Source organism: Pogona vitticeps, chromosome 13 (assembly GCF_051106095.1).
Source record: "Pogona vitticeps strain Pit_001003342236 chromosome 13, PviZW2.1, whole genome shotgun sequence".
NCBI lineage: Eukaryota > Metazoa > Chordata > Lepidosauria > Squamata > Agamidae > Pogona > Pogona vitticeps.
In genome coordinates, this window is record NC_135795.1 from 4,995,056 (window position 1) to 5,018,862 (window position 23,807).

The 23,807-nt window shown below is 44.7% G+C and overlaps 2 protein-coding genes and 1 long non-coding RNA gene across 5 annotated transcripts in view; 2 read left to right on the top strand and 1 right to left on the bottom strand.

Moving 5' to 3' along the window:
* The first annotated feature begins 648 nt into the window (after positions 1–648).
* On the top strand, positions 649–18,473 carry LUC7L (LUC7 like). 3 transcript variants are annotated; one of them, XM_020812479.3, is made up of 11 exons: positions 649–901; positions 3,750–3,844; positions 5,766–5,864; positions 7,215–7,325; positions 8,246–8,389; positions 9,072–9,248; positions 9,623–9,711; positions 10,635–10,664; positions 11,699–11,869; positions 12,689–12,750; positions 16,449–18,473. In XM_020812479.3, the coding sequence occupies exons 1-10, from the start codon at positions 841–843 to the stop codon at positions 12,714–12,716; spliced, it is 1,005 nt and encodes a 334-aa protein (XP_020668138.1). In that variant the 5' UTR covers positions 649–840; the 3' UTR covers positions 12,717–12,750; positions 16,449–18,473. The 3 variants fall into 3 exon arrangements, with proteins under 3 accessions (XP_020668138.1, XP_020668135.1, XP_020668137.3); XM_020812478.3 differs by lacking the exon at positions 12,689–12,750 and adding an exon at positions 2,666–3,526 and having other exon boundaries at positions 653–901; XM_020812476.3 differs by lacking the exon at positions 12,689–12,750 and having other exon boundaries at positions 650–901.
* Positions 18,474–19,471: 998 nt separating this feature from the next.
* LOC144584716 (uncharacterized) overlaps positions 19,472–23,807 on the bottom strand; it is a 34,624-nt gene continuing 30,288 nt past the window's right edge. Inside the window, exon 2 of the long non-coding RNA XR_013539143.1 lies at positions 19,472–19,696. This is a non-coding gene — a long non-coding RNA (uncharacterized LOC144584716). The remainder of the gene's footprint in view (positions 19,697–23,807) is intronic.
* NLRC3 (NLR family CARD domain containing 3) overlaps positions 19,631–23,807 on the top strand; it is a 40,895-nt gene continuing 36,718 nt past the window's right edge. The window contains 1 exon segment of the mRNA XM_078381497.1: positions 19,631–19,699. Within this exon segment, the coding sequence (XP_078237623.1) occupies positions 19,685–19,699 (15 nt within the window). The 5' untranslated portion in view covers positions 19,631–19,684.

Genomic DNA, 23,807 nt, shown 5'->3' on the forward strand with positions numbered 1-23,807 from the left:
ATTTTTTTCTCTCCAGAATTTGGTATCTTGGAGATTAAAGTGATTTGAGACAGGTTTCTGTGTAATGCAATTTCAGATGTTTAATTTATGCCCATTAATTATTTTTGCCTAGAGATTGTCCTATTTCTCTTATGTAGAGTGCAGAGGGACATTGTTGGCAAAAGATGGCATAGATCACATTAGCAGAAGAACAAGTAAGTGTCCTTGCATGACCCTCTGATTGTCCAAATCAAAGGCTTGCTTATACACACACACATACACTTACAGACACATATGGTATGTCTGTGGCAGGAACCCCCACAAAGTTACTTTTCGGCCTACACGCTTGGAAAAGTTACTTTTCGGCCCACACGCTTGGAAAAGTTACTTTTCGGCCTGCACGCTTGGAAAAGTTACTTTTTGGCCTACAATACCCAGAACACACCCCCACCCCCCCAGCGTGGACATAATTCCCCCAACAGGAGGAGGAGAACTTAGGCGCGCTCCCTCGTTGGCCATAGACTTCGCGCCGAACTACGCTTCCCAGAATGCGCTGCGCCCACGGCCGGAAGGCGGCGCGGACTCCCATTCCCAGGGGGCCTTTCGCGGCAGGCGTGACGTCCGCGGAGGAGGGGGAAAGAGCGCGTCGACGTCGGCGGCTCCTTCTCCCGTCGTGCCTTGCGGCGGCCGAGGCGAGCGGAAGGGAGCCGGAGTCGTTGCCTGGCGCTCGCGGCCGGGGCCCTCTCTCTCTCCCCCCTCCCCCTTTTGCCTTGGTTTCCTAGGAGACGCGGCCTTCTTTTCCTCCTCCTCGTTTTCCGCCTCGGCGCCGCCGCGGAGGCCTCGCTTTTCGCTCCCGCCATCATGTCGGCCCAGGCCCAGATGCGGGCGCTGCTCGACCAGCTGATGGGCACCGCCCGGGACGGTGAGTTGGGGCGGGCAAGGCCGGGGGCCTGCAGGAAAGAAGGAAGGAAGGAGCCGCTGTCGCCGTTGCTGCCGTTGCTTCCCCAGCCGCCGCCGCTTCCTCAGCCGCCGCCTCAGGCCCGGCCTGAGGGGCGAGGCCTCGGCTTGGCGGCCTCGGAGCGCCGCCGCCGCCGCCTCTCGTCTCCTTCCTCCCCGCCCGTCGCGCCGGCGAGGCCCGGCTTCAGCCCCACCTCGGAGCAGGGAGGGCCGCGCTTCCCTTTCCGGGCCTTCCCTGGGCACGAAGAGCCGTTCATTTCTCTTCTCCCCCCCCCCCCCCCAAAATCACCTCAGAAATTAAAACATATGAAATGAGGTGGGGGGAAGGAAGAGAGAGAGAGAGAGGGAGGACGGTCTGGGCTCACCTGGAGAGGAAATGTTGGCCCTGGAGGAGAAGCACTCGGGACATGCTCAGAGACCCATTTCCCTTTATTATTATTTTTTTGCTCGGTTGCTTCCCAGGTTCCCCCGGGGGTGAGAAATCCAGAGGAGGAGAAATTCCCTGCTCAGTTTAAGATTTGGGCATCGGGGATCGTGGTAGCAAAGGACGGTGGGCCCAAAAAGGGGTTTTGGTGAGGGGGGGAGAGGTTGATCTAGCTCAGTTCTTGGTGCACCTTTAAAAGAAGAGGGAGATTAACTTGGTCTTATTAAAGGAAAATTTTAACAGCGATAGATCAAGGAAGAAAGAGAGAAGAGGCAGAAGAGGCAAAATGGGGGGGGGGACAGAAGCGGCAGGCATGGGCTTCCCAGGAAACCAGGGCAAAGGATGGGATGAGGGGGGGCTAGATGGATTTATTTTTCCATCTAAGCCGAAGCTATTGCTCAGCATATGTCTGGTTTTTAGCAGCGAGAAGCTGAGGGCTGAAGGGTAAGCAAAACAAGTTGAAGGTCAAACCAGTCTGACCAGTTTAAAGCTTGGCCATGTGGCACTCTGGCCAGCGCAGGTATCGGTGGCGGTCATGTGGGTGGCGATGCTCAGCACGTCCCGGTCTCGGTGGGCAGGTGCCTAAACGGGACGTCCAGGTCTCCAGCACCTGCGTCATCTCACCTGGGATGCGCCCGCCCAAACGCCTGCCAAAGCAGGTGGTGTCGTCCCTTGACGTAACATCTGATCTCTGGAAACATCTGCTCTGTAGCATAAAACGTTGGTACAGATGGTATGAGGGGGGGGCTCATCAGGCCTTTAGAGTAAAACAGAGGAGCCTGTTTAATGTTTGTGCGGCTCTGTGGAACAAACGTCACAACAAGAAATACATATTACATTGATTTCTTGGACGGCTGAAGAGCCCAGAAATGGAAGGCTTTTAATGCCAAGTTTATCAGCTGCAGCTCTGTCGTAGGGCTAAAACACCTTGGCTTCCCTGATCTTATGTGGTGAGGCTTTTCTTTTGTAGACTCACCTGTAGAGGTATCGCTTCGTGTATAAAAGCACGAAGGTAGGCGTGTTCTGCATAGAAACGGGACTTCCGCATGTGCCCCAGGAAAATAATATTTCCTTTGAAAAGCGGTGCGTTCCTGGAAAGGTGTGCATCTGCTTCCTTCCTTGAATCTGCAAACTTAAAAGCCTGACACATTTGCAGAAACTCTGCAGATAACATTTTGCACTTGGTTTCATAAGTGAATAAGTGCTTGTTCTTTCTTTGTGTATTTGAGTTGTATTTGAATTTCTTCCCATATTTTTATTTCATACAAACTGAACAATTGTGGCCCCTCTATTTTATTTATAAAGGTTCAGTGTATCTTTGCCTGCCTACATCAATCTGCAAGGGAGTTGCAGAAAAGCCTCATGTTCATCGAGCCGTGAGTCACAACCAATTTTTAAAGCTGTTATAACAAAAAAAGAGTGTTTGCTGCTTTTTTTTCACAAGTAATTTTAAAAGTGTAGCTTAGAAAGAAGGAAAAAGAATTTAAAAAAAGAGAACCTATTCAATAGACACAACATTAGTCCTGGATGCTTATGAGTCCTAATCTATATTCCTACACAGATTAGCATTTTAAAAATCAATTGTCACATACCGTTACCACTTTGCCTTTACGTTTTATGTATCATTCCCCTGACTTCCTTACTGCAGGTATGGGCAAGAAAACTTTTCCTTTAAAACTTTTCAACAGCGGGCATAAAATTCTGCAGCTGAGGTCTTGAAGAATGCAGATGGGTATAGTATGTGTTGGAGCTCGCAGTGTGTATTAACTAACTTTTTTTTTTAGTTTTGCTTGTTTTAAGTGGCTCCCAAATGTAAATTGTTTTCTGGGGGTGGGAAAGGGAAGGGAAAAGACAGATTCCACTGTTTAGACCAACACAAAACATAGCCTTTAGAAGCCCATTATATGTTAATATGTATGAACCAGCAATACCTAACTCGAAAGATGCTGGATTCATAAATGGCTGCCTCTTAAAATTCCTAGCCATGGGTCTGTCTTGTGATTCATGGCCTTCAGATAGCATGGGTTTTGATTTCTCTGGACCTTTCTTCTCAATGTAGAAAAACACCCTTCTGTGGTCTGGATCCAGATTACCCATTTCTGACTCTGCTGTTTTTTTCATATAGATGTCTGGCAATGGACATAATTATGGTCAGCACCATACTTAGTAAGTGGTGCATGTGACGTTAAATGCTGTGCTTAATTCAATTCTCCGCTGTGAAAGGAAAAAAAATTCTATGACTTATGTTTTTGTAGTTTTCCCAGCAGTTCTGGGGTTCGTGAAATATTTTAATCTGCGTAATGAGGCAAAATGAAGCATACCACAGCTTGCCTGGTGTGATCAGCATTTCTAATGTGTTTTCGTGTTTATAACCAAACATGAATTTCAGGCGATGAGACCAGGCAAAGGGTGAAGTTTACCGATGAGCGTGTCTGCAAGAGCCACCTTCTGGACTGTTGCCCTCATGATATTCTTGCAGGAACGGTACGTATGCTTTCTGATGGCACCAAGGGGCCATTATCTGTCTGTGCAGTATGTGACTTGGCAGCTAAAGTATGCCACAACAATCTTATATAACTGTGGGTATGAAATGCACAACCCCGTAGTGAAACACTGGCAACCCTTCATTTCCTTACATGATTCCAATGAAAAGGAGAACTGTGTATAAGAATATCTAAGCAATGTAAGAAAAGTCTGCATAAACTCTTGTGTTGCAAAACATTAAACATTTTTGGTTGTTGTAGGTTTTTCGGGCTCTTTGGCCGTGTTCTGAAGGTTGTTCTTCCTAACATTTCGCCAGTCTCTGTGGCCGGCCTCTTCAGAGGACAGCACTCTGTGCTCTCTTCAGAACACGGCCAAAGAGCCTGAAAAACCCACAACAACCATTAGATCCCGGCTGTGAAAGCCTTCGCGAATATATTAAACATTTTTGTTAGTTAAAACTGTTCTAGATTACCCTTACTAAACTGATATGTTTCCGTACAGTTAAGTGTAACTGCAATAAATCCAGTTACAGACAACCATAAAATGATGTTAACAGACCGTGAAATTGCAGTTTAGCAAAATTAAAATGCCTGAACAAACAATGTTGCAACCCAGCCTTGAAAGCCCGTGGCAGTTGTACCTTTCTGGATACCAGCGTGTAGAACACTGGTTCTTAACCTTGGGTAACTCAGGAGTTTTGGACTGCAACTCCCAGAAGCCTTCACCACCAACTGTCCTGACTGGGGTTTCTGGGAGTTGCAGTTCAAAAACATCCGAGTAATAAAGGTTAAGAACCACTGGTGTAGAAGGCTTATTGCTGAAATGAAGGTATAGCAAACGCATTGCAGCATACAAAGCTGACTGGTACTAAGTCAGGCCACTGGTTTATCTGGCCGTATATTGTCAGCTGCAGAGGGTTTCACACAGAATTCTTTTCAAGGCTCAACCAGGAGATGCAGAAAAGGGAGGTTTCTCAAGATGGCATCCAATCTGGAGAATGTCCTCTGCCAGCAAAGCCATAGATTTAAGATTCCGGAAAACCTGGCTTCAAATCCCCACTTTGTGATTAGTTTTTTTTAAAAAAGTTCCCAGCTGGCCTTGGGACAGCTTCCTTTCTGAACAGGAAGCTAGGGTGGAGATAGACGTTTGGTAGGCCACGAAACCTTCCACGCTTGGCCTTTTCTCTAGGTGAGCCAAATGTAGGTGTCTGTCTGATGGAACCCATAGAATGAAGAATTATGGGAGCTGTAGTTCAAAAAAAATCCAATAATCCCATGCCTGCTCATAAATGTAGGCCACATGTGTAGAGTTGGAGACTTTGAACCCTCCATCTTAGTAGCAGGAGGCTGTGTAAGCGGTTACTCTGAAAAATCAAAGTAACCAGTTTCCTTGTTCCTTCCCACCCACTAAACATTGTGCTTCTCATGTGTTTCAAGATCTAATGCTAATGGCATAAAGCAGCGGTCCCCAAACTTGTTAGCCCCGTGGACCGGCTGGGGAAGGCAGGGCACTCCCCTGGCTCATGCATATGCGTGAAGGAGCGTGCTTGTGCGCATGCGCAAAGGAGCGGGGGCACTCATTCGGGGTGGGCGTACGCTCGTGTGCATGCGCAAAGGGTGGTGCAGCACTCTTGCAGGCACGCTTGTGGTCATGCGCAAAGGGTGGTGCGGTGCTCAGGGGGCTCTCATGCGCATGCACGAAGGGGTGGGGGACCGCCAACATGGGTGCCAGTGGGCAGGCAGGTGCAGACGGGCTGTGTGAGGGGAGTGCGGGGGTGGGGTGGGGAAATCTTTCTCCGCAGCCTGGTCCAGCTCAGGCCACGGACTGGCACCAGGCCACAGACCAGGGGTTGGGGGCCTCTGGCGTAAAGAATTTCAGTGTCATTGTCTTGTTCTTCCCCTCTCTGCCTGCTTTTCAACAGCGCATGGATCTGGGAGAGTGTACAAAAATCCATGATTTGGCGCTAAGAGCTGATTATGAGATTGCCAGTAAAGAAAGGGACCTATTCTTTGAGCTGGATGTGAGTAGTTTTTGTTACTGGTAATGATGGGAGAAACATAACCCTGATGTGTTTACTTATTTTGTGACGCTTTTCTTACGTAACCTTCTTGCTGCAAGGATGAGTGCAGATGCACCAGACAATTTACAAAGCACATGTGATTTGTTAGCTATGTAGCACTCCAAATGGTAGCAACTTTACAGTGTGCAGTAAATTTTAATGAGGAGCTTCATCTCGGTGGCAGTAACAAGATACCAGAATTCCAGCGGATCCTGGCTTATCAGTCATGACGTGGATAATTGGCTCCAGCTGTCCCCTCCTATGAACACAGGCAGCTGAACTAGCCATGATTTAAAGCTTATAATGTTCACTGCATTGGGTTTTTGTCCCTCTTACATGTCCACAGTTGCAAACCACGGTTTGCTCTTTGTTTTTAATTCTTATTGGGCATTGACAAGCCAGGACACAGTAAATTAGGTTTACTAATTAGTTTTGATTTCTTGGTGGGTTTACCTGTTCCTGCTGGTTTGAGAATCCAACCAGCAAGCACTGAAGGGGCTGCATACATCAGCATTTTTCGCAACTATGTTTTGGCATGTGTAACTAAAAATGTTGCATCACTTTTAAGGGTAGCAGATTTATTTGAATTAAAATCTCTGGAAAACCCATGCTGAAATAAATCAGTTGGATCTTAAGGGTACCAGAATACTTTTTGCTGTTGTATTATGTTAATTGTTACAAGCAAACAGAATAGTCTACATTTTTATATTTAGATATTGGCAATACATGCTGAGCTTTGAAGCTTGTTTAAAATTTGCCTTTGTGTAGATAATAATCCATTTCTGAGCATTTTTCAATACTGTGTCATATAAAATTGTATGTCTATTTGATTAGTTTAAAAGTTTGTGTGACAAAAGTGTTATACAACATTTCTGTATTATATTGTTCTTGTGTTGTTCATAGTCAAAAATAGTAAAATTCTTGGATCAAGCTTTATTGCTCAAAACTATAAGTTGTGACAACAATAAATGTTTGTTTCCTACACCCATGTGCTCTGCATTAGAGATGAGCACAAACCACCTGTGGATGCCCACTAGAGGGCAGCGCTCTGGCTGCCCTGCCTCCTCCATGCGCTGTGTCCAAGTGGACGCTCATCAGCTGACCCAACACGAACTGCCTACCCGGCGTTTCGTGCCCATCTCTTCTCTGCATCACCGAAATGAGAACATTCACTTTAGGACTTTTTTGCTGCCCTTTTTCCTGAGGCTGTTTTCAACAGGGAAGGTCTTGAATGAACATGCCTGAAGCAAAAAAAAAAAAACAAAAAAAAAACATGCAGAACATCAGCTTTGTCTTTTTGTGTGCTCTCAGGCGATGAACCACTTGGAATCTTTCATTGCTGAGTGTGACAGAAGAACCGAACTGGCAAAAAAACGCCTTGCGGAGACACAGGAAGAGATCAGCGCCGAAGTTGCTGCAAAGGTATTTAAACCCCATAAAATAGTGTGGTGGTTGCCCCCCCCCCTTTCCTGAGCTCGCAGGAGTCTTTAGTGGACATCCTGGTGCGCTGTGACAGAGGTCTCCTGCCCAAGGAGATCTGTGCCAGATGTTCCAGTCTTTCATGGATTCTCTGCATGCAGCATTTGTGTTAGCCATATAAACATGGCAGCTGAGAGCCTTGATGTCATAAATGTTGAGTCCAATGAATTCAGAAGCTGGGAAACTTAGATTCAAGGCACCTTATAAACCTGTATATCAGGTGAGGCCATATGTTCTGAAATGAAAAATAAAATGTAAGCCTCATCATGCTCCATTAAAGGATGGTTTGTAAGGGTTACTTAAAAGACTTATTTTCTGTGCCCTGTATTCTAAAGTACAGTGGTGCCTCGCAAGACGATTGCCTCGCGGGACGATTAATCCGCAAGATGATTGTTTTTGGTGATCACTGTGGTGCTTTGCAAGACGATGTTTTCTATGGACGATTTTCGCAAGACGACGATTTTTTCCCATTGAAGCGCATTAATTAGATTTCAGTGCATCCCAATGGAGAACAGCGTTTCGCAAGACGATGTTTTCCCAAGACAATGTTTTTCGAGGAACGAATTAACATCGTCTTGCAAGACACCACTGTATTACGTTTTGTGTGTTGGGGAGGTAGAAGCTGCTTTTCTAGTTTAATTCATGACTTTATATTGCTGCTCAAGACGTTGGAAATGCCTTACAAAGCAAAAAGAAAGAAATTGCAATATGATGTATAAAAAAGCCGTAACCTTTTCCTTCAAATCATTCTTACAAAAACCTAGGAAACTTGTGTTTCATAAGGAATGAACGCATCGTGTATCCCGATGAAAGACTCCCAGTATTAAAAGATGGTCACAGCTAAAACCTGTCTTCTTCTCCAGGCAGAAAAGGTTCATGAGCTAAATGAAGACATTGGCAAACTCCTGGCTAAAGCTGAGCAGCTGGGAGCGGAAGGAAATGTGGACGAATCCCAGAAAATACTGATGGAAGTTGAGAAAGTTCGAGCCAAAAAGAAAGAAGCTGAGGTTGGCTTCGCTTTCAGTGTGTTATATGGAATTTGGATTTCCGTCCTGTTTAGATTTCTGTTTGGGTTTGTTTCTGCATTGAATCTATTTTGGTATTGCTTATGTTTTGGGGTTTTTTATTCATTGATATTTTTAGTATTGTACACTTTGTTATTAATTCAAATGCACCCTTTTAATTATTGTAAGCTGCCTTGGGTGCTTTTAAAAGAGAAAAGCAGGTTAAAATTAATTGATTGATTAAGTAATTAATTAATTGACAATGGTCTACTGTAGCAGAAAGCTACAGTAGAAAGGAAAAATGCAGGAAAATTCAGAGTTGTCCCAAAGAGGTATTGGTCATCTTGTGTTTCTGATTGCTGACAGCATCTGATTATTTCTATGGCCTTGTCTGTGTGAAATCCATAGTTGATCAGATATTGGGACATAAACTATTATATTAAGCAATGAAAAATGACCTATGCATTTTAGTAATCTAATAACCAGAATTGTATGTGATCATTTGAGTCAGTTAGCTGTTATTTAGCCTGCCTCCATTATTTTGATTTTGCTGAACCATTGCTGAAGTAAATATATAGGTGGTTGGTTAGTTATGAGAAAGAAATTCATGGCAGAGGGGGAAAAAAAAGTAAGAGGAGCACGCTGTGGGAAGACCTGATATTAAGCTGTCTCTGACCTTCTGCAGGAAGAATATCGCAATTCCATGCCTGCCTCCAGTTTCCAGCAGCAGAAGCTGCGCGTCTGTGAGGTCTGCTCTGCCTACCTTGGGCTCCACGACAATGATCGCCGTCTTGCGGACCACTTCGGAGGCAAATTACATTTGGGCTTCATTCAGATCCGCGAGAAGCTGGAACAGTTGCAGGTAAAGGCTGTGGCTCAGTGGCTTCACCTGTTCCGAAGGCCCTTAGGTGTCAGCTGTGAAAATGAATTCTCTTTGGGAACACTGATGTTCCTCCATCTTGAGGTACTGTATTTTGCCTTTCGTGCTCCCCCCATCCTGATCACCAGGACAAATGAAGGGTATCCGTCATTCTTTTGCATGGCCAAAGAACGTGACTGCCTTCCTCATATTTGTGCCTTTTAATTTGGGCCTCAACATGCACTTAGTCACAATTTTTGGGGGACCCAGGCTCTGAGATCTCATCTTTGAAGGGCAGTGAAATATTGCCACATATGTTAGGATTCTTGTCCAGTAGGATGCAACCACTTTTAATAAGATTTCCGGTCTTATCTTAGAAAACTGTAGCGGAAAAACAGGAGAAGAGAAATCAAGACCGGCTAAGACGGAGAGAAGAAAGGGAGCGAGAAGACCGCCTCGGCCAACGGTGAGTCTGTGCAAGCACGTGTGGCAGAAGAGGTGTGTGAATTCAGAGCGTGATCGGATTTGTGCTGTGGAGCAATGTGAAATCAAGGTGTTTTTTTTAAAAAAAATGAACAAATTACAGAGAAACCCAGTCCTGCTCCCCCCCGCCCCAATGCATTTTTGGTTTTTCTGGTGGAAAAGTTGGAAACATTTTAAAAACAACCCATTGGAAATAATTTTTATTTTGAAATCCATGATACTGTTCTTAGAGGAGATTTTGCTCCCTCAGAATTTGAAGAAATGTGTAGTGTGAAGAGTTATGTGTAAGACAACCTACAGAATTAGAAAACAGTAGAAGCACGGGGTGGGAGGAAGTGGTAATGGAAAGAAATTCCTCTCCCACCCCATGACCCCCATGGATTCCTGCCAATGAAAGGAATGACTCAGGGCTGAAAGTTTTGGCATCTGCCACAGTGAGATCTCAAGCAGAGAGTCAAGGCCTGGACGTGTCTCGTGGGTGTCTTGCAGATGAAACCTGGGACAGTGTGCTGTGCCACTAAGCTACGGCCCCTTTTTTGAAAGGAGTAGGGGGGAAAATGCAGATTGCCATTAAAGAGCACATCCAACAGATTCCTCAGTCAAGTGAGACACTAGTTACATGTCTCAGAAAGTGCCTCGCTTTGCAGATTTCTCTAATCTTCAGAAAATGTCTATCCGACCGCCTTTTTTTCTAAGCCACCCCTCACTGTTTTTCCTAATCCATCCCTCATTGTTAGTTTCTGTGGTCTTCATTCTTATTGCTTAGAATTACAGTTCTTTTCCTTGAGTATATGAAATTCTGTCAAGGACAGCCAATGGTGTTTATTTTGACACGTTGATATAATTGTGGGTCGGTCATTGCTCCGTGCATTTCTCTCTGACATGAAGGCTTTTCCTTCTTTCTAGGTCTGCCTCCAGAAATAGAGACCGCAGAAGGTATATGGTTTATTTTTTGAGGGGGGGATTGTTATGTCGCTGTGATTAGCAATGCTTTGTAGTTCCTTCCTTTGCATATGATCTTGCGTCCGAGCAGTAAACAAGATCAGGAAAGCCCCTGATGCCATTTGTAGTTTTAATTGTTGCGTGCTTAACCCATTTCTGGGAAATGCAGTCGTGGTAGATTGCTTCAAAATGATTAACGAAGAATTCTCCAGATGAAAAGAAAGTGTAGGATAAGGTTTAAAAGAATATAGAAAAATTCCTTAATCGGTCCAATGAAAGCATGCGTGACTTGAAAGGTCTGGGGTCATTTTCAGCTGATACCTGAGGACTTGCAGTTGACTGCGTGAAGTTGACTGCCTTCCATTGAATAGTATTTGCAAGGAATAACATGGATATACAAACATGTTTCCCTTATTGTGTGTCAGATCTGTGGTTGAGTTGTGCCAGTTGAAGCTCCTGCTCGGAACTGCACACCAGCTTATGAAAGTGTGGGTGCAAATGCAGACCAGGGGTTGGTGCTTCCATCTGGAGAAAGGATACGCAATCCCTTCTTGCCTCCAGAAATTACTTTATCCCTAGAAAACTCTTGCAAGATGACTGTAATTCAGAATCATCTTGAAGGCTTATTGTTGTTGTGGAAACCATGAATCACAAGAAAACTTTTTTGGAATATTTTACTTGAAAATGAAGGCTTGAGTTCCTTTTACAACATTGATGTTAGAATTCTATAAAAGTAGAGTGTGATGGCTGGAGTATTGGTCTTGGACTGGAAAGACCTCCTTTATCAGAGTCTCTGGGGTATTTTGGGTGAGCCTTTCTCTTGGGTTTTGAACCACTTAACCGTGCTGTTATGAAGATAAAATGGAGGAAGAAACGTGTGTTATCATTTTTAGCTTTTTAGAAGAAAGGTTTTGCGTAAATATCATGTAAAACTCCGAACGGCATATCCTTGCATGGAGGAAGACCAGCTCCTTATGGGAAAGTATTTCATACCATTGTGTGTGTGTGTGTGTTCCTGTGCGCTGCAGGTCCCGGTCTCGAGAGCGGAGGCGAAGACGCTCACGGTCTGCCTCTCGTGAGAAGCGGAAGTCCCGCTCCAAGTCCCGAGATCGAGAGAGGCACAGGCGCCACCGCAGCCGTTCCGGCAGCCACAGCCGAGGTCACCGCCGGGGATCCAGAGACAGGAGTTCGAAACACAAGTATGCCCATGTAGTTTTAACTGCTGTCTTGGGGGAAAGGGCTGGTTTTGGGTTTTTTTCTTGTTATAGTTCAGCCGTGAAAAAAGGAGTTGAAACTTGGAGAGAGGATTGGATAAGTCAGTAAGTTATGGCGGAAGGCCTTTGGTAGGTGGAGTTAGCAAGCTATTCATGCCCATCTGTAATGGTGAATAATCAGGATAATTTATTTGAAATCCTCCTGGATTTATAGATCTGCACGGGACTTGTTACCTAGGAACAGCCCAAACCATTGGGGGGGATAAATTACTCTCGGGGGGGGGAAGACCCCCCAAATCACTATTAGGAGTAGGATTTATTTGGGAAAGGCCAGTCCTGTGCTGCATGATCCCTGCTGCCCACCAGCTTTACTGGACTTGGCTTACAGCGCGTAGTGGCTAGATTCCACTTCCCAGCACCATACAGGGCTTCTGGTTACCCGAGTGGTGTGAGAAGCTCAAAACCTAAAACACTTGGGTTCTTTTTCACTGTGAACAAGTGTGTTATGTTATCCTGTTCTCTTTAGGACACAATTGTGTCCTTGCGCATTTTTAGCTTTCTGCAGATTTGTGTCAGGACTGCTCATAATACGGTGAACTTCGCCTTTGTTCCTCGAGAGCCTCTGGGTTTATTTTTGCCACTCAGTGAATGAATCAAGGGCAATCATCCTTCTCTTCTGTGTGAACAGAAATGAGTACTGGAAAAGAACAAAGAATGTTAGAAGTGAGGTGTGTGGAAACTATTGAGTCATGGCTGAGATACTAAATTCATTTTTTAAATCTGTCTTGAACATGAACAATAAAGAAAAGAAGTTTGGACAATTAGGAAATGAGGAAGACCCTGTAATTACTATTGCTAAAGAGCAGGTAAGGGAATGCTTCAGAAACCTCAAATTTATGTTAGCCCACCCCAAAGCATTCATTCCCTAGGGGGAGGAAACTGTAAATGCCATTTCTTCGGGGAGGTGGTGGTGGGAATGGAAAGGAGCAAAACATCTGGAAAGAGACTGCTGTATCATCTGTTCCTTCAAAAGACAGTGACAGTTTTCACTTGCTGCCATCCTAAACATCAGCTTCTTAAAATGCTGTAGAGCAGTGGTTCGCAACCTTGGGTCCACAGATGTTCTTGGACTACAACTCCCAGAAGCCTTCACCACTATCTTTGCTGGCCAAGATTTCTGGGAGCTGAAGTCCAAGAACATCTGGGGGATCAAGAGACATGTGGAAATAGATGAGATGAATGATGTGGAAACAGATAAAGCATTCATAGGGATGGAATTATTCCCATCTTCTGTGTTGTCAATGTGTTGGCGTGGGTCCAACTCCAGAGGATAGATATGGCTATTGCCTCTCCAAAACCTTGGAGTCAGATTGGGATATGAAGCTTATAAGAGCACTCTTTGGGAAAAACAAACCTTGGGACGCAAGATAACATGTTACACAGAGCCTCTTATCTGGCTGCTTCAAATCCTCCCCTTCATTAGCAAAGACACAGACATGAGAAAATGCACGGGGAGTTCTGATACATTATATATTAGGCTTGGTTAAGCATATATACATGGCAACATATACATTGGCATAGACATCTCAGAGCAACATAATATTCCACATTCAAGGAAAGGGACCACCAGACTCACGACTGAGTTGTGAAGTGCTGTTCTCACTCTCTTGCTTAAATACTGAGAACAGCCTATCACTGCAGACCTAGCAGCTGAACGTGGTCGACAAGCATTACATAACCTTGTCCCATCTGTATGCTATCAGTCGTCCATTGGCTTGACGCTACAGGCATGACTTTGCATTTTCACTGCAATATTAAATTTCACCCCTTGTTCACTTAAAGGAACAAATCCTGACACTGTGACGTTTGTGTGTCACACGGTGCGAGTGTATTGTGTCACATGTGTAGTGCAAAATGCTTAAAGGATAATCAGTAGTCTTTTGTAGCAAAAACAACACAGAGGGGTGCAGCACCTTAAAAACTTTGACTCACATCTATTGAACTGTCTCAAAGCACGTGAAACTTGACTCCTGTTTGTGGTTCCAACTACACCTGGCGCAGTGACTCCATTCTTGAATGGTGAACACACACACCATACAATGGGCGTCCTTCACTTGGGACAACCAGCATGATTCACACCTAAAGTGTTTAATGTGGCATAAGCTTTTGCAGCCTGTAATCCTCCTCTTTTGATGTGTGCAGCCTGGTGCATCTGAAGGAATGGGCAGCAGTCCACAGAACCCTATATCAAATACAGTGTGCTAATTAGTATGTCACATGGCTCTTGATTGTATAGGCCCAATAATGGCAGTGTTATTTTTTAACTAATTGCTTTCTAGGAGATCAGCAGTAGCGTAGTTCTGCAGACGTCGTTCCCTATAGAGGAAATCTCTTTTAAAATGAAAGTGCAGATAGTCTCGCTTAGCTTTGTATGCGTTGTGTCCATTCTGTAGCAATTCTTTTGCTCTCAGCAAAGAAATTCAATGCCGCTTCTGAATCGGTCCCTGTCACAGCGGAAATGTAACGAGCTGTTGTGTGCCTTTTCTTCAGTGGATGATTTTTGTGGCCTTAGAAGATGTAGTTGCAGAATCGCTCTGTTGTCCCAAAATATCAAATTCAGAATCTTTCCCCCCACCCCTCTGTGGAAACCCTCTGTTACCCCTTTTTAATTTTTCATTAACTTGTGTGCTGCCAATCATCCCTTGGGCCGAGAGGGTTCTTTGTGAAGTGATGAAGCCAAGACATGAAACATCTTCTGGTATATCCCCTGTTAGGTGGGGCCCACCATCACCTGCAGGGCTTTATAGGCGACCGAACGACTTGTCCAGGTTCACCATCCTTAGGGGTACATCTGAAGGGCCCCCCTTTTATAGAAGGGTGGAAGTGTTCAAGGCTTGTGTCGGGACCTGGCAGCCCTGGGCATCTGCCAAGTTGTTTGCATCCTGGCAGGGGGTGGTGGGGGTGGCACTGCTAGTTTCTGGGTCCTGCTTGCCCTCCTTATCTTTTTCTTTGCTGCCCGTTCGCCTCCCGTCTCTGAATAGACAGGTAGGTGGTGGGGCTTTGGGCTCCTGTCTCCTCCTCGCCCCATTTTCCCCTTTCTGTGAGACTGTGCCAGCTGCCCACTCCCAGGGGGGGGGGAAGAGAAAAGGAAGGCATATGAATAGCAGGAAATGTTACTTGTTTCGACTGCAATCCCTGGGGAATTCTGGGAGTTGTAGTCCAAACAAGTAGCATTTCTTAGCTTTGCCCAAAGACCTCCCGATTCTTGGAATCAGCACTTGGAGCAGTGTAGATTTGAGCCAGGTTTTATTGGAGGAATTCCCGTGTCAGCAAGCATTGGGGAATAAATCAGAAAGATTCTGTCTTAGCGCTACAATGTGTTGGCTTATGGTGTTGGGGGAAAGGGCAACTAAAACTAGAAAGCGTTAGATATAGGACAAACTGTTAAGTTAAAAAGGGGGGATTGCATTAAAAAGAACTTTTAGAAATGCCATTTACCGCCTGTAGAGAAGCAAAGGAGCTCACCGTGCTCTGTGGGCAGTACAAAGAGCCTCTGCGGCTGGCTAGAAGCCTAACTTGCTGCCTGTTTGGTCCTGATCCCGCTGACAGAGTTCTGCATTGGAAAGAGCAGCAATTTACAAGTGAACTGAAATCATGACTGCTTTTCCCCTGAGAGCTTGAATAATACTGCGTGCTTCTCTGACTGTATGATGTGAGCAGTCCTGGGTTTTGGAGTAGATGACTAAACAATTATCGGGAGACGGTCAATTATATTTCCAGGCTGGGACAGCCATGGGAAAAGCTTAGCATAATCTGCCTTTTCTTGAATGAGCCTGGCTGCAAAGGGGTGGTGGTGGTGGTGGTGGAGGAATGGTTTTGGTGGAGATAAGTGGTCTTGACGTAGCCTCTCGAGGATCTTCCAGGCACCACCAAAGGCCTCGGCTCTGGTGCGAGATGGAGATCTTAAAAGAGCTTTCTTTGCGGAATGGCAGGGCAGCACAGAACGGCATCTTGTCCCTTTGTGTGGCCGAGTGCACACAGGCAGGCAGGTTGAGTGAGGGAAGAAGAGACAGATTGCTGCCACTGTTTAATAGTCAGTGCGAAAACGGCACAATGATTGCAGTCTTGTGTGTTTCTGTAAAGGCATAATACACAAAATCACTTAGTTCAGGGGGCAAAAATATGACTGTCCACTGGAACGGAGGAAAATGGTCACATCGTCTGGTTCACTGGCCAAGGATGAACTGCACCTGGGATTTATACCTCTCTTAGCTGTTTGAGCCAGACTGTGAAATTTGGGCAGCAACAGCTAGCTTTCTAGTCCTTGTCAAGCTCTAGGTAGCTCCGCTCTACCCTGTGCTGACTGAGCATTTACCTTCCTTTATCTCATAACCTAGGCGAGTGGGTGTTCTCACTCGGCTGATCTCTCTTTCTTCTTGAGAAAGGCAGATGACCCAGTCATTCCACTGTTTCTGTCCTCGGTCAGATTTTTTTTTTCTTCTTCGTATAGATTGAGTGCCTTCTGTTGTAGACCCTTTACAGGACAATTTGGTTTGTGCTTCAGGTCCTCTAGAGATCGGTCTTCAAGGGAGAAATCGAGGGAGAAGAAGGAGAAGGCCTCTTCGGAAAGGCGACATGAGAGCACCAACGGCAAATCTCGTTCAAAGAGGTCGGAAGAGAGGGAGGCCGGCGAGATCTGAGCTCAGCAGAGAGCCACACTGTACTGTACATAGTCTCAAGAAACATTCGACAAAGTCCCAATTTCTCATTTATATTAACTGAATACAGCACATCTTTTTGTAGTTCTGAATTTCTATTGTTTCTGCAAGTAACCAAGCTGGTAGTGTAACTGTGCCCTGCCATTAACTGAAAACTTTCTTTTTAATTAGGAACAAACAGTTCCAACCACCAACCTTGGGCCTAGATTAGCGATTTAAGCAGACTGCAGCAGCTGGAAACGAGCCCTGTGGATGGGATTTTAATCTGCTGTTTAAAAAAAAAAAAAAAAAAAAAAAAACCTCACACCCCATCTATGTCCTTCTAAAATGTGACTGCCGTGTCTGGCGCACAATTAGCTCATGTCATACTAAATCTCAGCAGCGCTGGTGCTATTTTCTCATTTCTAAAAATGGCAGGCTCGTTCAGATGAATATAAACCATTCAAATTGGCCAAAGTTGACTTCTCCAACAGCCTAATTGAACAAAACTGTTGGAGAGAACCCATACAGTGTGGGAGAATAATCCTTAATTTTTTTTTATCTGTGATAGTTTCTGTTTGCAACCTGCTGAAGTAGCAATGATTCAGATTGGAAAGAGTATATTGGGTTACTTTGTTCTTTCTTCATCAGTATTTTTTTCATAGTATATTTGTTTTATTTTCACTCAAGGGCTTCATTTCCCCCGAAACTGGTTTTCTGTCCACTCGGCTTTCATGGAGAAGCCCTGATTTAGGCAGAATGGAAATCTACCATTCCAGCCACTTCAGAGAGCTCTCTAGCAGTTGTTGGTCAAGCCATCCCAAAAAGAGCAACTCTTGGTCTAATACAAAGACTCCTGCCCATTGGGAAGTCTAGATTTGATTGGGAACTGGCAGCCGCCGCAGCCCCATTGCAGGTTTGAACGAAGACGTCCCACATCTCACTCCATCCCAAAGAGAGCCAGTTTCCCATCAGTTTTGTTGAGTGAAAGATTGTAGCGATGAGACTCATGAGAGGCAGAACCTGCAGTGCAAATTTATCCAAAAGAGAGCTCGTGGGGAGAGATGGAAGTGATAGATGGAGGATCATCATCTTGTCTCAGTGAAGATGTTTCTAAGCCTTTTCCTTCAGTTGCTTAGAACATCGGAATGATGGCAAGCGAAAACCTCCTCCTGCTGCTTTAGCAGGGCTGTATCCGGTGTACTGGATTTTCCTCCCCGCTTCCTGCCTGCCTTGTATAATTATCTCGTAGCTCACCAACTGGCCCATTTATTTCTCTCCCCCACACACACCCTTTTTCTCTGATCCCCTTTTTTTAGTTTGTTCATTTTAGCTTCCTCTCTAGCACTTCAGGGGTTGGCAGGATGTTTCTTAAATATGTTTAGAGTTTCCTTTTCCATTTGGCTTTCCTAAAGGAATACCATTTTTTCTGGGAAGAATAACGGGGAGAGTGTGTGTGTGTGTGTTCTCTAGGCCTCCTGAGGCTTCCAGCAGAGCTGGTGAACCTACAGCAAGGGCACCAGACGTGTGAGATTGCTCTGGTGGAAAGCCCCCCCAAAAAAATCTGATTCAGACCTACAGCATCAGCCTATGCATCTGCGTTGGGGATGGGTAGCAAACAGGGCAATTCCCCGTTTTAAAAAAAGTCAGCTGGCCCGACAAGAGAAGCCAACGAGGTCTATCACTTGACGTGTACAGGGTAACGGGAATCCTTCCCGCCCTAAGATCTTTGTGTTTGCTGTCTGCTTCTGAGCAGTTCGATCCTTGACAGCACCTCTCCCCCCCCACCCCCACCTTCCATGCCTTTGAGGAGTTTTGGTCTAAGTAACAAAGATGTAAGTAAAATGCTGTTCTTTTGCCAGTCTGATTCACATTAAAAGCTTATCTTTGTGGCTTGGTGTGGACAGTGCTCTCTCTCTCTCTCTCAGTGCAACCCATTAATGCTTGGAATCACTGGACGTAATGGTTGTTTAACTCTTGTTTCGAAGTAACTTTTCTCCGCTACCTCACATTTGCATTCGTTTCCTCTAGTTCTTTTGTTTGAAGTCACAACTACGCAATAGAATAGATCACAGGGGTGGGATGGATGTGAATGAAGAGTTGTTAGAAATGGGATTAAAGATCTGCATGTGGGATTTAGGACTAGGTGGCTAGATTTCCTAAGGGTCTTAAAAGGTAGAATGGCTTGGTTGGGGTCCAGGGTCTGCGTAAAAAGAAAAGTGGGTTAAAAAAATCATTTTGTACAGTATCTCATAATCCTAGAGTCCCCTAAAGTTGACTGGCGTGAGGATTAGGACAGGTAAAAGAGAAAATCATCTCCATAGGCCTTTGCTAAGAAAGGGAAGGCCAAAGCCTTTAAGGCAGATTTTGGTCTTCAGGTGGATCACATGTAGTTAAAACGCCAAATGTTTGCAGCTGTATCTTCTCTCAGACCAATGTGTTGGAAGTGAGGAACAGCCAGAATATTCTCCGGTTTCAGTAAGGAAAAGTGCCTCCGTTTTAAAAAGGTGGATCCCACACTGAGAAGCAGGTTCAGTTATTTGAGACAGTTGCAAAATTATACCTACTATTGCTAATTTAAAATTTATTTTTAAAAGAATGCAGCATTGTTTTTAAAAGATTGTAGTTAGCAGTTTAGAGCTTTATTCTGCCTTATCACTCAGGTTATAGAACTAAATAAAATACTGTATTTTTTTAGAATAGATTATTCATTTTGGGTGGTATGTGAGAATGGAAAAAACAACAGTATAGCCTTGTCCGCAGGTTGAAGGGAATTCCTTTTTAAAAATGTTAAGTTCTGCCTTGTTGCAGAAAAAAACTTTGTAGTTTTAGAACCCCACTCCTGAAATGCAGAGAGACAGTTATTTTAATTCATTTAGCCTGAATGCAATTCTTTACTGGCACGGGATTTATTTTGTAAAACAGTGTATAGCCTGCCACAGAATTCAGGTGAAGTCCAGGAAGAAAGAGCAGGGTTTGCTGCCCTTAGGCTCGCTGGTCTGTTTCTGGACCCGTCAGTCTTGCTGGTCCTCTGTATGCTGACCTGGACAAAGCGAGGACAGTCGCGAAGAGCGGAGGAAACTTCTGCAATGTTTTGTCATCGATGGATCACTACCTGGTAAGTTGAAATAAACAAGGCTTGGAATGTGCAGTAATCCTGGAGAATTCACAAATTCTAAACTGAATCGATGAGGTTCAAACCCGTTGATACAAGATCTGGATCAAAATGGAACAGCCAGATTTTGCTGGAAGGGTGAAGCGGAGCAAATTTACACATTAATTTGGAGCATCAATAGAACCAAAGAGGCACAAACCCACTTCAGCATTTTTATTTTCCCCCTTTTTGGGGGGGTTGGGGAGGAAGCAAACCTAAGGGAGCCTAGTATGTACCAGGATTTGGGAGGGTCTATTCTCTCCCTTAATTTCATCCATATCGCTGCAAACAAAATTTTGGGAAACAAAGCTTTTGGGGTTTTTTTAGTTTTTCCAGTGCAAGTCAATGGAGAAGGTTTACATATTGACTCGGGTCAGGCATAGATCGAATAGAATGGGTCACAGATCACCCCAGACCTGTTTGGAACATCTTCCAAAAGTTTCGAACTATCTTTGAGGGTGGATGGGGAGATAGCTACATGGCCATACTCTGAAATGGCAGGGGATTGGATTGCAGTAAGTAGTTAATAAATGTGGTGACTAGATTGCAATCTAGAACATCCCAGGGAGTGGCACCAGAGTCTTTAAAATCAAAGCTCAGAACACTGAGGAAGTCTTAGCACACTTACTCAGCAAAAGCTTGTTGGGTCCCGCTTCGTCCTTCGTAATTGGGCAGCCTAAAGATCTGCAGATCAATTGATCTGTTGAAATGGGTTATGCTCCATTAATGTTTGTTTTAATGAATGACACATGAGTAGCAACCTGACCCCCCCCACACACACACACACACCTTCATTGGGATCATTTGTTTCTTATACGCTGAAGGACAACGGAAGAGAACCAACTGTTCTTGTCCAAAAGGACTGAAGGCCAGGAAGCGTTTGGGTCATCCTTCTGTTTGTTTCATTTTAATAATAGATTGTAAACCACCACGAATGCCCTAAGCTTGGGGATCTACGCAAAAACAATAAAACAAATTATCTGTACTTTGTATCTGAACTGTGCCGCAGTTCAGGCTATACATGGGGATTTACAAATCCTACCCCACAAAATGTTTTTAAAAATTACTTTTTAAAAAACAACAACTGTAACTCGCACAGTCTCACAGCTATTAATGGTTCCAGGCCTGGCCAATACCTTCAGTATCAAAGAGAAAACCAGTGCATCGTGAATCAGGAAGAAAACCCTTGACTTGCTGGTTTTCTACTGGTTTCTGTGATAATAGTGGGCATTTTAGATAAACACACCCTTTTCTGCCTATAGGAGAAAGTTTGGGAGCCTATGTTGGCAAGGGTGATAAGGGGAGCCTGCTAGGGCTGTCATGACATCACAAGGTGGACCCCTGTGATGTCATGGGGTGGAGCGTTCTTATGTCATGTGGTGAGAGGCCATAGTTGAGCTGGGACTATTTCTGGGTCCACCTCATTGCACAAATGAGTGCAAGCCACTCCCCTTCCTGAACACACACCCATCTGCTTTATTATCATCATTTATTATTTACCTAAAGTATTTATATCCAACATTGTCCTAAAAAGATCCATACATTATGATATGAAAACAAAGAATATAAACATTAGACGGGGGGGAACCATGTCCGCCCCCTTCTTAGGCACCCAGTTACTGAGAAAAAGCCAGCCTGAGAGAAAACAGTAAACGGAGGGTCCAGCCTGGCATCCTGTGGCAGGGAGTTCCACAGCTTGATTATTTTAAAACCTGGGCAGGCTCATAAAGGGTGATGTGGTCTCTCCACATAGCTTGGATCCAGCTTTCTCCTCGAGCTCCTTCCCTCGCTGTTGGGTTTTCTGACATGGCACACCCGTGGAAACACTTTTCTGATGAACCAGGAATGGCTGCTGGTGGTTGGACGTGGCTTCCCCATAGGGCTGTGTCCTCGCAAACTGAATTAACCTGCTTTGAATTGATTTGATGTCCAGATTGAAAATGGGATGACTGGATGCAGTTCCAGGGCAAAGAGAACTTGATTTTACGAGTTGGTTTGGATCATCCAGAGAGCACAAACCAAATCGGGGTCGGTGGGTGGAGGTTGGGTGTATTTATTCCTGTATTATTATTATTTTTTTTAAAAAGCCAATTTTAAAAACTTGTATGCCCCTCTCTGAAGCCACCTGTTTGACCGAGTTACTCTCCTTTTTAGGACCTAGCGTTGCCTAATGTGGTATACATGACTACAATTTTAAAAAAACACACACACCTATTTTGCTTTCCCAACGCAAATCCGTGGGGGAGATTCAGAATCCGGTTTGGGAGACAAACTCACACCAGATTGACTGGGGAATCTGTCCCAAAGCCTTCAAACTGAATCAGGGAAAGTGTGCGCAGCCCTCCTTTAAAGCGGCTTCACACGCACACGAATCTTAATCACGACCCTTTCCTCCAGGGCGACGTATCCCCGGATCGTTGCCTGCAGAATCTTAGCAATTCTCAGAGAGTCCACCCTTCACCTTCACACATGGAGTTCCACAGAGTGTGTGCCCCTGTACGTGCACCGTGGCCCTTTTTCACGTGGGACGAATGCACAGCGAGGGGACGGTGCACGTGAACCATGCTGGAGGCTTTAAGCCCCCTTTTATCAGTGGCCAGAGGGGCAGCTTCCCACAGAGAAGGGCCACTACCAGCCCAGGTCCGAGTCTGTCCCCTCAGTGGTGGCTGCAGAGCCGGCCCTGTCGTGAGGCGAAAGGAAGCCATCGCCTCAGGAGTCCCGTCCGGAGAAGAGGGAAAAGTGGGGGCTCAGTCTTAGAGGACGGAGCAGAATCTTTTCCCTCAGCTTCTCGAAGGGTCTGCCCCTAAAACCGGACCCCCATAAAAGCAAACCAAGAAGCGACTCTCGGTTTTCTATTTGGGAAGCCAGTTCAGGCCAGTGTGGAAGGGGCTGAGGGGTGTGTGTCAGAAACTGGCCCCTAGACCTGCCGAAACGGGCCCTTCCTGGGGCCCCCAAATTCATCTGTCCCCTCCGGTCTGGTGGGGGGCAAGCGCCGCCATATTGCAAATGGCCGCCGCCTTCTCTACAAGGGATTGGGTGGGAGTTAGGCGCCATTTTGTTCTTTGGCTGAGGCGTTGGCTCCAGAGAAGGACGGACCGTCTTCTCTTCTTAAAAGCTGAGGGACGTCTCCTGCCCGCTGGGACGTTCTGGCTTTCTAAAAGGAAAGCCAAGGCATTGGAAACCCGGTCGGGCTCAGTGTTAAAAAGTGTGGTTATTAAAAATAATGGTTTCTCGTTTTCTGCCCCTGTAGTTTATGACATTGTCTTAGTTGGCCCCACTATCATGTCACAGGGTTCAGAGCTTGCAGGTAGCTAGTTAGTTCTGAAGTAGTTACCTGTAACTAATTGCATGAGGGGATAATGAGTGATGTAACTAGTAATTACAAAGTTAGTTTTTCATGTGTAATGACCAATCCCTTGGTTACTTATGTATAGTAAGCAGAAGCTAGTTCCTTTCAAAAAATTACTAAGAAAGGGCCTTTAAAGAGACATTTTGATGGGGATTTTGTAATACCTTTCTCCTATCAATTCCAGGGGCCAAGGGAAGTATCCTTCAGGTTTTTAAATATTTATTTATTTATTTATTTATTTATTTATTTATTTATTTATTTATTTACAGGCTGCCTTTCTTGCCATAAGGGGACCCAAGACAACTTGCAATATTAAAAGGAATAGAATTAAAAACAGTAAATTAAATATTTTTTTTAAAAAAATTAAACTATTCGTTAATTAAAATACAATGGAATGATTAAAAACAAGTAAAGTTAAATAAATAAATAAATAAATAATTGTTGTAAGCCGCCCAGAGATTTTTGGGTAGTGTGGGCAGCATATAAAATTAATTAATTAATTATACTTTGCATAAATATTTGCACCTAGGTTAGTCAAGCTTGAGAAACATTGATCTAGGGTTATTCGGCAGCAAAAAATATTTTCAACCAAGCCTGTTCACTCATGTATGTTTCTTTGAATACAAGTAACCTCTGTTCAGCTAGCAACTCCAATAAATGTTATACAGAGAGAGTGGTTTTAAGCAAATGTGGTGCAACTCTGCTTCAGGTCTAAATAACTGA

Bases quoted from the DNA above. Each gene is read 5' to 3' on its own strand.
- LUC7L (XM_020812476.3), top strand. From the start codon at position 841: ATGTCGGCCCAGGCCCAGATGCGGGCGCTGCTCGACCAGCTGATGGGC. The intron at 7,326-8,245 runs GTATTTAAACCC...CTTCTTCTCCAG, and splicing joins GCGCCGAAGTTGCTGCAAAG to GCAGAAAAGGTTCATGAGCT. The intron at 9,249-9,622 runs GTAAAGGCTGTG...GTCTTATCTTAG, and splicing joins AGAAGCTGGAACAGTTGCAG to AAAACTGTAGCGGAAAAACA.